The 13,500-nt window shown below is 43.7% G+C and overlaps 1 protein-coding gene across 1 annotated transcript; it reads right to left on the bottom strand.

The window, feature by feature from the left end:
• On the bottom strand, positions 1–11,816 carry LOC114846453 (NACHT, LRR and PYD domains-containing protein 12-like). Its single transcript, XM_029135401.2, has 6 exons — positions 9,898–11,816; positions 9,181–9,357; positions 7,843–8,016; positions 1,447–1,620; positions 1,029–1,202; positions 1–246 (listed from the first exon to the last, which is right to left on the bottom strand). Exons 1-6 carry the CDS (start codon positions 11,778–11,780, stop codon positions 237–239), a joined length of 2,592 nt encoding a protein of 863 aa, XP_028991234.2. The 5' UTR covers positions 11,781–11,816; the 3' UTR covers positions 1–236.
• Positions 11,817–13,500: the final 1,684 nt, after the last annotated feature.

The following is a 13,500-nucleotide window of genomic DNA, read 5'->3' as shown; positions in this document are numbered from 1 at the left end:
CAAGAAGAATTACAGTCAACACTGTCCCCGATGTCTAACTACTGCACCACACTCTTCATTTCCCACATGATCCTGGTGGACTGGACACAGAGCAGCTGGTCTCAGATCAGTTCACACTGAGACTCGTCTCCACTGGTTCTGGTTCCTGTCAGTCAGTTGTGGATGAAGCTCTGCTCCCAGTAACATGGACCAGTCAGAACCTCCACACACACACTGCTGCTGCTTCTACATCTGGATCATCTCCAGCTGCAGAGAGAATGAGAGCAGAGAGCAGATCAGTGAGTGTCTACACAGACTCCCTTCATCATCTGTCACATCCAGGACAAAGAGCAGCAGGACTTCAGTCGTGTTCAGAGCACAAGTGGAGCAGCTGTTAAGCTTCCTTTTAGCTCATTGGCCTGAGCTCAGTTGGTAGAGCGTCAGACTCGGAAGGCAAAGGTTTGATCCCCCGCCTCAGCATCAGGTGTGTCCTTGAGCAAGACACTTGGCACTAGAGCGCCCCCATGTGGCGGAAAATACATTTGGGGGAAAGTAAAGGAATTTCCTATCCTTTAACATCTGGAGCATCAAGTCTGCTGACTCTGCACATTTCCCTCCAGTCCACAGTGAAACAAACTGCTGAGTCATGGCTTTAGAGACGACTTCCTGTTGGTCCATCACAGACAGAGTCGCTGTGTGGTCACCAACATCTTCTCTGCTTTGAAACATCAGCTGACACAGAAACATGAGAAGCTTTGGAGCAAACTAATGACAGAAGGACACAGACACAGATGTGATGACTGGACTTCAGCAGAGGTTCTGCTCTGGACCAGCACCACATGGTTACTACATGGAACCATGGTTCTATCAGCCAGACTGATCTCAGAGCTGTGACACACATGAACCTGATCAGTAGTTAGTGTTGATGCTACGACACTTTGATGAGTGACTGGAGCTTTACAGGAAACACTGGATCTCTGCTGTGACACTAACTGAGTTTAGTCCAATACTGCTGAAAGCAGCACAGACTGACTCCAACCTCTACTGACCTCAGAGTCTGCAGTCCACAGTCTGGACTCTGCACCAGGTCAAGAAGATGCTTCACTGATGAATCCTGAAGGTTGTTTCCTCTCAGGTCCAGTTGTGTCAGATGTGACGGGTTTGACTTCAGAGCTGAGACCAGAGAATCACAGCTGACCTCTGACAAACTGCAGTAACTCAATCTGAATAAAGAATCAAAATTAAAACTGTAGAAAACAGTTGACACTTCAAAAAGTAGAATTTTAGAACCTAGAAGGTCCAAACATCTGAACCAACAGGATGCAGGTTAAAACAGAAACCACAGAAGAAGAAAACAGACTTTACCATGAAGACCCTCAGTGTGAATCAGTAGAACATCAGAATCATGTCTTAGCACAACGTTCATGTCACATTAAGCTCACACGGAACTAAAACATGGAGTCTGACCTCAGAGTCTCCAGTCGACAGTGACAACTCTCCAGAAAACCACACAGATGCTTCACTCCTGAATCCTGCAGCTTGTTCCAGCTTAGGTCCAGTTGTGTCAGATGTGACGGGTTGGACTTCAGAGCTGAGACCAGATAATCACAGCTGATCTCTGACAAACTGCAGAGACTGAATCTGAATAAAGAATCAAAGATTAAACAGTAGAAAACACAGAGTCAGTTGAAACCATTCAGTGTCTCATGGTGTCGTCATGATTTTACTCAGATTCTTCAACATGTGTCTTTAGTGTGATTCATTGGTTTGTTCCATGCTGTCTTGATGGAGACAGAACAAACAACATGATCCTGACTGAAATGTTCCTACTGTATCTAAACTCTGATAAACGCCAGTGAACTTCAATTCAATTCAATTCAATTCAATTTTATTTATATAGCGCCAAGTCACAACAAAGTTATCTCAAGGCACTTTACAAAGTAAGGTTTAAGACCTTACACAACTAAACCCAACAAATCCCACATACAGCAAGCATTTAATTTGACAGCAACAGTGGAGAGGAAAAACTCCCTCTCTAACGAGAAAGAAACCGCCAGCAGAACCAGGCTGGATGTGGGCGGCCATCTGCCTCGACCGGTTGGGGTGAGGGGAGAGAGAGAGAGAAAAGCACAGCAATAACAAGCAACAACAGAGAGAGATTTTGATTTTTCACAAGACTTTATTAGTCAGTTTTAAATAAACTCGTGACACGAATAGTTTAAAAACTTACAATGACAGCACAGGGTTAAAATGAAAAACAGATGATCATTTTCAAAAAAAGCTCAAAAATAAGACACAGAAACAAAACACACAAAAAAACATAGCAGCATGGTGACAAACTTGTTAAAAAACACCATCATCCAGATCTCGGCTCATTTTGTGTAGTATTTTCTTTAACCTAACAACTTCCTGGTTTGTGTAACCTCCTTTTCCTCTACTTCCCATTTGGTCACAGACCGAGTTCACAAAACATTCGTCATCCGAAAAATAATCGTCAATCTTCACACCCCTCTTATTTTTCGTGTGCTGTAAAAACAGTTTCACCCGATCAACTGAGTAGGTCTTGGGCTCCGGTGACTGAGATCTACAGTCAGACATTTCACCGTCAGAGCTGAGAGAAAACTCATCCTCACTGAGGTCTGAGTCTGCAGGTCGTCTGTCTGGCTTTTGGCCCTTTACCTTTTTACCAGTTCCTGACTGATCATCTGTGTCATCAACAGTAGTGTCGCTTTTTCTCTTTGTATGTTCTTTCCTACCATCACCCATCCCTGCCTTCTCTGCAGCTACAGCACTGTTTACATTTGGGTCCTGATTACACATTTCTATATCATTTCTGTTCTGCCTTCCCACAGTTGACATAGCAGCAACTTCACTTCCGTTTACAGTCTCAGCTTCAGCCTGTTTAGACCGTTCGTCGTCAGTCCCGACCACAGTGTCTCCACTCACTACTTTTGTTTCACCACCACCGTCCTCCCGTCCGTCTGCACCTTCTCCACCAGCCTCCTGTCCATCCTCTCCTCCATGCTGCTCCTCTCCTCCATGCTGGGCCTCTCCTCCGCGCTGGGCCTCTTCTCCGCGCTGGGCCTCTCCTCCATAGGCGGCTGCACGGCCTCCTGCAGCCGAGTGGAAGTCGCCCCCAGCTTTGTCTGGACAGGCTCTGACTAAATGTCCCTCTTTGCCACATCCAAAGCATTTCATAGTCTCTGACGTTATGAACAGAACATAGTCGTAGTCGTCAATTCTGAGCTTAAAACCAAGATTCAGTTCTTCCTCCTTATTGTTCAGGACCATGTAGACCTGACGCCTGTGAGAAATCACGTGACGCAGTTCCCACTGTTTACAGCCCGATGGTAACTTTTTAATGGGAGAGACTATTTTTCCGTACCTGGACAGTTCTTTTCTCAACAGTTCGTCGCTGATGAAAGGAGGGACGTTGGACACCGTTACCTTTTTAGCAGGTTGCGTGAGAGGAGACACGGAGATGGAATCACCGTTGATAACGATGCCGTGTTCGATGACTTTGTGGACTTTATCAACACTGTCCAGAAAAATGACCACTGCTCCGTTCATTGTGTGACAGCTGATTTCAGGCTGAGCGGACCGACCACTGCAGCCACAGCGACCGCGCACTCGTCCACAGAAAAGCGAGAAGCAGCGGCGATCCTCAGGCCGTGCTTCCGCGTTAGCTCGGTTAGCATCATGCTAGCACCGGCCGGAAGTCTGCACCTGCAGACGCCGGCGGCGAAAAACACGGAAAAAAACTCAAAAACACCCCAACCCTCGATATGTGCACACAAAAACAATAAAACAACCTTCACCGAAAACACCCTCATGAGAACAAAGCAAATACTAATTCGAATGCACATCAAAAACAGGTTTAATCGCTCCGTCGACACTCACGACTCTCACACGCCACCTCACTCAGAGAGAGAGAGAGAGAGAGAGAGAGAGAGAGAAGTACAACTACTGGAGAGAAACTGACAAGGTTAGTTAAACATGGGACAATGATGGGAGATTATTGGACAGAAGAGGTAGAAGGAAACAGAGGAGCTCAGTGTATAAATTAAGTCCCCCAGCAGTCTATGTCTATTGCAGCTTAACTAAGAGATGGTTCCTGTGACTAACAATCATTGCCAGTGACCTGAACCATCTCTAACTATAAGCTTTATCAAAAAGGAAGGTTTTAAGCCTGATCTTAAAGGTGGAGAGTGTGTCAGCTTCTGGAACCTGAAGAGGGAGCTGGTTCCAGAGGAGAGGAGCTTTGTAGCTAAAAGCTCTGCCTCCCGTTCTACATTTAAAGATTCTAGGAACCACCAGCAGCCCAGTGCTCTGAGAACGAAGCGTTCTGCTGGGAGCATAAGGAACTATGAGGTCTTTAAGATGACTTTTTTAGGTGAGTAAGAGAATTTTAAATTCTATCCTACATTTTACAGGCAGCCAGTGCAGAGAAGCTAATGTAGGAGAAATGTGATCTCTCTTTCTAAGTCCTGTCAGGACTCTGGCTGCAGCATTTTGAATAAGCTGTAGGCTTTTTAAGGAGCTGTTAGGACATCCTATGAGTAAGCAGTTACAGTAGTCCAGCCTAGAGGTAACAAATGCATGAATCAGTTTCTCTGCATCGCTCTGTGAGAGGATGCTTCTGATTTTAGCTATTTTTCTAAGATGAAAGTAGGCGTTTCTGGAGATTTGTTTAATGTATGATGTAAAAGAGAGATCCTGGTCAAAGATGACACCAAGGTTCCTCACAGTAGAATCTGAAGCTAATGTTATGCCATCCAGGGTGGCTATCTGACTCACTAGTGTCTCTCTCAGATTTTTAGGCCCAACAATGAGAATTTCAGTTTTATCTGATGTAGCAATCCACATCTGGACCTACGTAACTTAACACAACGTGTGAGCTTCACTCCCTTCCAGAGAGACAAAGCTGCGATTCACCAGAAGATAAGAATACACACAATTCCTGTCTATTCCACAGGACACTGTTTTCTCTCACAAAGAAACAGTGAGTTTAACATAAACAACACACATATGGCTAAGTGCACATCCTAAATTTCACCAGGGTCCTCTTCTGCCTTATCACTAACCAGACCAAGACTTTCTCTACCAAGACTCACTCCATGGACTCTCCCACTCGCCCAGGAGATCTGGATCGTAAACCAGGAATGTGAAGCAATAAAAAGGAAAACTCTTCATTTGGACATAAGTTCTGGTTCAGATGTAGCAGAACCTTCAACTGTCATGAAACTGATGCCATTGTATTCTGTGGACAAAATGTTATCATTTGATATTAGATTGGTTTCTGTGTGATGTTTAATGCCTGATCTACAGATTTGCCAGGAAATTCCTAAAGTTACAAAGGGACTTCAACTTATCACCATGCTTTCCTTTGAGTGAAGACACAAAGTTGAAATACAGATACTCACCTTCTTTACTTCTTTTAATCTGTGCAACATACACATAGACTATGTCCACCAGCTACTATTAGGTATCCTCATTTTTGTATTGCATTTTTAAGTGTTACAATTGTTTAATTAGTAATGCCCAGGGTGTAAAATAAGAAAAGACCAGTCATGATGAATAACATTTCATTTGTTACAGCGTACATTCTATGCATTTAATATTGCTGTTTAACCATTCTGATGTCTCTGCTTATTTGAGTGTCAAAGTGATCGTTACACGTGTATTGGGTTATGGTGTGATGAAACTTTGAGCTTGATGAAAAGAGGAAAGCTTATAGTTAATAGTTTTAATAATAGTTTGATACTTGATCTGAAGAGATGGAACTCTTCACCACTGGTTGAACTCATTTCTCCGCCCTGCAGTGACCACTGCCCCAGGGGTATTTAAACCAGTGACACCATAGTGGAATCGGATTCCCCTCTATCTTCAAACTTCTTTCACCTTGTCTTTTTGCGTCGCATTACTTTTCTTTAATTTTCCTTTGTTCTTAAATTTTGTAAACCTACAGTAAGTTAAACTTAGAAATACAAACGAAAAACGAATTTTGTAACGTTAGAAAGTCATCAAGAAACTCCGCGAAACTGAAACTATCACAAACAATCCTTAATCGACTCACTCTTTTTGATCAAACTCATTAAATTAGATTCCAGCCCGTTTGCTTTTGGGCTAGTTTAAGTAGCGCTGACGCTTTGAAACACCTTGGAAAGTCCAGCCTGGCCGACTGTTACTTTGCTGAACCCGAGCTGTCATCATCATCGCGGGCGACGATTCCTGGCCCAGAGGCCGTGGCACCTGGACCAGAGAGGGCACGCCTGCTCAACCAACCGGTAACGGGAGACGCTGCACAGCGGCTACAGCTCTAAACTAAGGCAAGACGAACATCTCTAATCCTCTGAGAAGTCTGGTGTTTCTCCATCCATCCATCCATTTTCTGAACCGCTTACTCCCTAGTGCGGGGTCACGGGGGCTGGTGTTTCTCAAGGCGCTAAAATTGAACATTCCAAATTCATTAGTGATCCTTAGATTTGCATTAGTTAGAGACAAATACTCTTTTCCCTTGATCAAAGCCATCACACACTCAGGTCTTGACCATTCTTTATGTTGTCACTCATTGATTCATTTACTGTTCATCATCTCATTCTAATTGTTCTCTCATTTTCTGTTCTGTTTATTTGAGTATTTCCATATTATGTTATTCATATATCCAGTAGTGTTAGATAAATAAAACGTTAAAAGGAATCTGGTTTTGTGTGCATTGTTCTTCAGATGTAAGCACAGGTCACTGAACCGCGACAAGAATTCACGGCATAAGAGACTGATTTGGTTTTATCATATGAAAGTTGTTATTGTTGTCCATAACTGGTAACTCATTGAATTGACATCTGGCGTTGACTAGATTTATACAAGCGAGATTGTTTGTCTAATAATGTTCAGTTCTGGGTCTAATCAACAAGTACAGAATGCATGGTTATTATACAGAGTCAGAAATGAACACAAGAAGCATTAAAGTACAATTTTTCCATTACAGTGGTTTCAGCATTAAAACAAACCTGGTGCCCCAACGTCGAGGTATATTAATGTTTCTGCATTAATATCAAACTCTTAATAATTTGAATCCGCTACACTGAATTGAGTTGAAGGACGTTTTGGGACATGCAGGATTTGATGTCTTTTAAGCAACCCTGAATTTTGACTAGTTGATCGGTTTCATTTGGTTCCAAGGACATATATAGCTGAGTATCATCTGCAAAACAATGAAAATTAATAGAATGCTTTCTAATAATCTCACCTAGAGGAGACATGTATAGGCTAAACAAAATTGGACCAAGCACAGAACCCTGTGGAACTCCATAGCTAATCCTTGTGCATGTGGAGAATTTCTCATTAACATGAACAAACTGGAATCTGTTCAACAAATAGGATTTAAACCATCCCAATGCTCTTCCTTTAATCCCGATTCTATGTTGTAGTGTCTGTAACAAAATGTTATAATCAATTGTATCAAATGCAGCACTAAGATCTAACAGGACAAGGACAGAAACTAGACCATTGTTCGAAGGTAATAGAATATCATTATTGACTCTAACCAGATCTGTTTTTATGCTATGATGTTTTCTAAATCCTGAAAATCTTCGTACAGGTTATTCCCATTAAGGTGGTCAGATAATTGTTTAGCGACGATTTTTTCAACTTCAGGCTTTGTCACCAGTAGAGAACAGAGACACTGACTACACATATGCTTTAGTGTGGATCAAAGTGTCTCCATAGGATCCAAGCTGTCAGTGACCTTTGACCTTCTCAACTCCTCTAGTCTCAGTCAGTTCAGAGTCATGGTCAAACATCATCAAATATTTAAACAACATTTTCTCGAGAACCTAGAACAGTAACAGTCAGTGAACTGACCTCAGAGTCTCCAGTCGACAGTGACGACTCTCCAGAAAACCACACAGATGCTTCACTCCTGAATCCTGCAGGTTGTTGTCACTCAGGTCCAGTTGTGCCAGATGTGACGGGTTGGACTTCAGAGCTGAGACCAGAGAATCACAGCTGATCTCTGACAAACTGCAGCTCATCAATCTGAATAAAGAATCATAGATGTGGATCAAAACATTAATAATGAGTCAGAATTTGTCCTGATCTCTGATGTTTAGTCTAAAATGAGCAGAGTCACTTTGTGCTTGTGTTGTCATCATGATCTCAGCTTCTTTATGTCATGGTCTGGGTTCTTTAGACATAGTTCCATTTCCTGTTTTTTCTTTACTCTTTTCTGGTTTCTGTTCTACCATGTTGTTCCAGTATTACTTCCGGTCACATCATTCAGTCAGCTGCAGTCAATTAGCAATATGTCATGTATTTAGTCTCCAGCATTCACCTCATTCCCCTGCCAGATCGTAGCGTTTTATCCTCAGCTTTGCCTGAACTCTGATTCTGCCTGCACCCTGTCTGTATCTCCACCCTGTGATCATCTGAGTATCAACCACTGCCTGTACCTTAAATCCTTCTAATGTACCTGCCTGTCTCCAGAGCCGTGCATGTGGGTCCACCATATTAAGCAGCCTGACACTTCACATCATCCACATATCAGCACAATAATAAAACACCTCTTGATGTCAGCACTGATTCACAAGCTGTTGTTGGAACCAGTAGAAAACCAGATGTGTTGGATCAAAGACTTCATCTGGTTCCTTTCATTCATCGTCTTCTCTCTAAATCTGAACTATTCTGTGTCGTCTGATGGAAAATGTTCAGACTAATGTTTGGATCAAACTCCAAACTGACCATTATTGATGAAGTGAATCATCTTTACTGTAGAACTGGTCCCAGTCAGATGGATGTTCTCTCCTCTGGTTCTACATGGAACCTAGAACCTTCTGTAGCAACATGTCTCCAGCCTCATATTCATGCTCCTGTTTCCTGCTTGTGTCTCTACAAAGTGACATCATTGTCTGACAGGAAGCATCACACACAGGTTGAAATGTTGCCTGTTGAGAAGAATCAGATGCCACTAAGGATCCTTCAAACAAGACATGATTTAGTTTGAATCTCTGCTGCTAAGTCGCATTTAAAGTGTGACAAACATCTGTTTATGAGCTTTATAGACTTCATGGAGTCACAACAAACTGTCAATCATTCCTACAGGTTTCTGACATGAGTCTCTTTTCATTCTAGATTCAAGTGGAGACGCTCGAAATGATGAGCTGAAAAACTGCTGCTGAGACATGAACCAGGAAAAGCACTGACCTCAGAGTCTCCAGTCGACAGTGAGGACTCTCCAGTCCAGCACACAGAACCTTCACTGATGAGTCCTGCAGGTTGTAGTTGTAGTTCAGGTCCAGATGTGTCAGATGTGATGGGTTGGTCTTTAGAGCTGAGGCCACAACTTCACAGTGAGTCTTTGTGAGTCCACATCTAGAAAGTCTGTGATGACAGAAAATATAAAGTCTATAAATGTGAAGTGTCTGTGACACAAACTGACTTCATGAATGTTGATGCTGAAGCAGCTGTAGCTCAGTTGGTCTCATACATCACAAAGTGTGAAGCTCTGTTAGTTCCACCAGATCCCAGAGATTAGAACTAACATGTATTTGAACAGAACCAGAAGAACCAAAGACAGATCATAGAAACAAGTTGCAGACGCTTCATCCACTAAAAGAAACGACCGTCAGCTGTGATCACATGTCAACTGTCAAAAGCTTTTAGCAGAAACTCTTCAGAGCTAAAGTTTCTCTGTTGGATTTGACTTAAAGCTCCATCGAGCAAAGAAAGACAGAAGATCCTGATGTTCACTAACTTTACAGCTGCTTTGATCTGATCCTCAACAAAACGTTTTCTAGGAACCAGTAGTTGATGTTTTCACTCTGAACTTTTAGATTCTGTGTGAAGTGTTTCTCTTTAACACTGAGGCTTCAGCTTCATGTTGCTGTAGAATATTAATGATCACATTAACGTTGGACTTACTGAGCCTTTCTGCAGTTCCTCACAGCTGGGATCAGTCTCCATCGTCCCTCCTTTGATGTGTTGTACTTGTCCAGGTCCAACTCATCCAGAACCTCCTCTGACATCTGCAGCATGTAGGCCAGAGCTGAGCACTGGATCAAGGAGAGTTCCTTCTCTGATCTGTTCTCTGACTTCAGGAACTCTTGGATCTGCTGATGGACTGAGTGGTCGTTCATCTCCATCAGACAGTGGAAGATGTTGATGCTTCTGTCAGGACAGATTCTGTCTCTGTTCATCTTCTTTAGGTTGTTGATGATTCTCTGGATGGTTTCTGGACTGTTCTCTGTGTGACCCAGCAAACCTCCTAAGATTCTCTGGTTGGACTCCAGACAGAGGCCATGAAGGAAGCGAACAAACAGGTCCAGGTGGCCACTTGGACTGAGGAGGGAGTTAGACATGGTTCTACTCAGGACAACATCCAGAGATGAGTGAGTTGAGGGATAAACAAACTGTTTTATTTTGTCAAGGATTGATTTTGCGTATATGGAGTCTATCAGAAACTCCTCCAGTTCCTCCATCTCCCCGTTGGTGTAACAGAGCATCATGTGAACAGCAGCCAGAAACTCCTGAACGCTCAGATGAACAAAGCTGAACATCTTGTCCTTGGTTTTCCTCCCTCGCTCCTGTTTAAAGATCTCTGTGAACACTCCTGAACACACTGAGGCTCCACTGACATCGATGCCGCTCTCTTTCAGATCTTCCTCATAGAAGATCAAGTTTCCCTTTAGCAGCTGCTTAAAAGCCAGTTCAGCCAATGACTTGATGTAGTTGCTGCTCTGTTCTGGTCCGTACTTGTCTTTAGTCCGATCCATCTGAAACCCCAGGAACTCTGCGTACATCTCCGTAAGGGTCTTGGGCAGCTCTCCTCCCTCTCTGGTTTCCAGCAGATCCTCCAGAACCGTAGCAGTGATCCAGCAGAAGACTGGGATGTGGCACATGATGTGGAGGCTTCGTGCCGTCTTGATGTGGGACATGATTGTGTTGCTCTGCTCCTCATCTGTGAATCTCTTCCTGAAGAACTCCTCCTTCTGTGGGTCAGTGAACCCTCTGACCTCCGTCACCACCTCAACAAAGTCTCCATGAATCTGATTGGCTGCTGCAGGTCGTGTGGTGATCCAGATGCGAGCAGAGCGTAGTAGTTTTCCTCTGATGAGGTTTGTCAGCAGCTCATCCACTGAGGTGGACTCTGTGACGTCACGTTGACCCGTCTCCTTCTCACTGGTGCTACAGTCCAGTTGGAGGCGACTCTCGTCCAGTCCATCAAACACAAACAGAAGTTTGAAGCTGCTCTTGTCATAGTTGCTGTTTCCTGATGACTGTAGATGTGTAAAGATGTAATTCAGAGCCTCCAGGCTGATGGACTCAGTTTCTGGGATACATTCATGAATGAGCTCTGACAAACTAAACTTCTGTCCCTTCAGTGGATTCAGCCGACGGAAGGTGAAGGGGAAAATCAGATGCACGTCTTGATTGGACCTTTGTTGGGTCCAGTCCAACACAAACTTGTTCACAAGGACTGTTTTTCCAATCCCAGCGATTCCATTGGTCAACACTGTTCTGATGCGTCTGTATTTACCAGGGGGATGTTTGAACAGGTCACTGGGCGTCACTGGCTCCTCTGCTGATCTTTGCTTCTGCTGTGTCGTCTCAACCTGTTGGACCTCATGCTGTGTGTTGATGTGTGAATCCGGCCCAGCTGTGATGTACAGCTCTGTGTAGATGTCATCCAGACGTTGGTCGACTTCTGACCAGCCTGGTTTCACACACAGAAACTGGTCTTGGAGGTTTGATTGAAGCATCTGCTGGTAATATGTGATGGGCCGTAGCTCTGGTACTGGAACCATCAGATCTGGGTCCAACAAGACACAAAGAAGACAAAGTGTGAGGCATCAAAAATGTCTGGTTGATTGATTTAAGTCTTTGTGTTAATGACCATAATGAAACAGGCTGAAACATTAGAACTAGAGAACAGAACGTTGCTTTGTCTGGTATCTTGGTCTGGTATCTAAATCTTGGTCCACATTTAACAACCTTAACCTCCAACACATCAGTAAATGTGTGATTGTGTCTGTGATGTTAAATGTTGAGATAAATCCTCTTACTCTGCAGACAGTCAACCAGCTCCTCCTGCTTCATCCTCCTCAGGAAGTTCATTGTGATCTTCAGAAACGCGTATCTGCTGCTCTTCCTCTGCTCTTCATCCTCACCATCCAACTCCTCCTCATCCTCCCTCTGACTCTCTAAGCATTCTGGGTAATTTGGACTCAGAACCTTCTGCATCTTCTTCAGCTCCTTCTTCACAAACGTGACAATGTTTAACTCCAGCAGCTGGAACAGAAACTATATGAACGACCTGATCCAACTAAAACCATGGAGCCAAACATCAGATCCATGTTGGACACACTGACATCCACTGGTCTAAAAAGTGCAGCATGGAGATGATTGAACACATCACATGAACAGTAGTAGTTGTACATGTACAGACCTTAAATATGGAGTCCAGGTGTGTTTGGTGCTGCTGGACAGACTGAGCACTGGGAACCTCTGAGCTCTGCTGGTCCACTCTGTGGAGGAACCATGAAGAATGAGTCCACACACAGACACACACAAGGTAAAGGTCCATGAAGTGATGTTGGATGTGAGCAGTGAGTCAGAGACTCCCTGTAGTGGTGAAGGTTTACTGTCAGTCAATGGCTTCAGTCTCAGCTCTGAACAACATATATCTCTGCCTCCCTCACTGAACAAGGCTGAAGTGTTGGAACAAGGAGTCTGCTGGGATCAGACTGGTTGTACTGGGCAGCTCCCAGTGGGAATATGTTGAACTAGGAACATTTAACTACTTCCTACATTCATTCATTGTTGGACGTCGGCTTTGGTGTCGACACTGGGGACAAACAGTCGTCTCCACTGCAACAACATCACAACTAAGTCTCCAGTAGTAACTTCAATTTACTGCTGCAAATGAAGAAGCTTCAAGACATTTGACCAAAACCTTCATGTAGAGACAACAATAAACAGACTTGATCAGAGATGATCAGCTGCTTCTCTTGACGTCAGCGCTTCATTAGAAGAGGAGCAGCCCCTGAGACCCTCTACAGGATCAGAGCTTTAGCTACTGCTGGATGGAGATTTGATCAATGATCAGAGTGAAGAAAGCTTTTCCTTCACATCAACACTTCAAACACAAATCAACCAGATCAAGAAATGGAAACAACACAAATGTTTATCATCAGAGAAAGTTTACATCAGATTGTTCAGAATGATTTAAAGTGTCAACAACTCACTGTGACTTAAATACAGGTTGGTCTTTGAAATTAATAGCATGTTCCTTTGACCGGTCGCTCTTGAAGGACACACAGCTGGGTCCAGGTTCAGGACCAGGTCCAGGTCCAGATTCAGATTCAGCAGATCCTCGTCTCTGATGGGACCTGATAGAAAAACACCTACAGTGACTCTCACACATTAAGTCCTAAATGAGCAGTAACAGTAAATCAGTGATGTGTGTGTGACTTGGAGACAGAATCATCACCTCTGAGCTTTGTTCTGGTTCTCATGGTCCCCACA

Source organism: Betta splendens, chromosome 2 (assembly GCF_900634795.4).
Source record: "Betta splendens chromosome 2, fBetSpl5.4, whole genome shotgun sequence".
In the NCBI taxonomy this organism is placed as follows: Eukaryota; Metazoa; Chordata; class Actinopteri; order Anabantiformes; family Osphronemidae; genus Betta; species Betta splendens.
The sequence above is the reverse complement of the archived record's forward strand: the minus strand, read 5'-3'. Positions and strand labels throughout refer to the sequence as shown.

Bases quoted from the DNA above. Each gene is read 5' to 3' on its own strand.
- LOC114846453 (XM_029135401.2), bottom strand. From the start codon at position 11,780: ATGGTTCCAGTACCAGAGCTACGGCCCATCACATATTACCAGCAGATG. The intron at 9,358-9,897 runs GTAAGTCCAACG...CTGTCATCACAG, and splicing joins AGGAACTGCAGAAAGGCTCA to ACTTTCTAGATGTGGACTCA. The intron at 1,203-1,446 runs GTCAGACTCCAT...TTCTTTATTCAG, and splicing joins TGTCGACTGGAGACTCTGAG to ATTGAGTTACTGCAGTTTGT.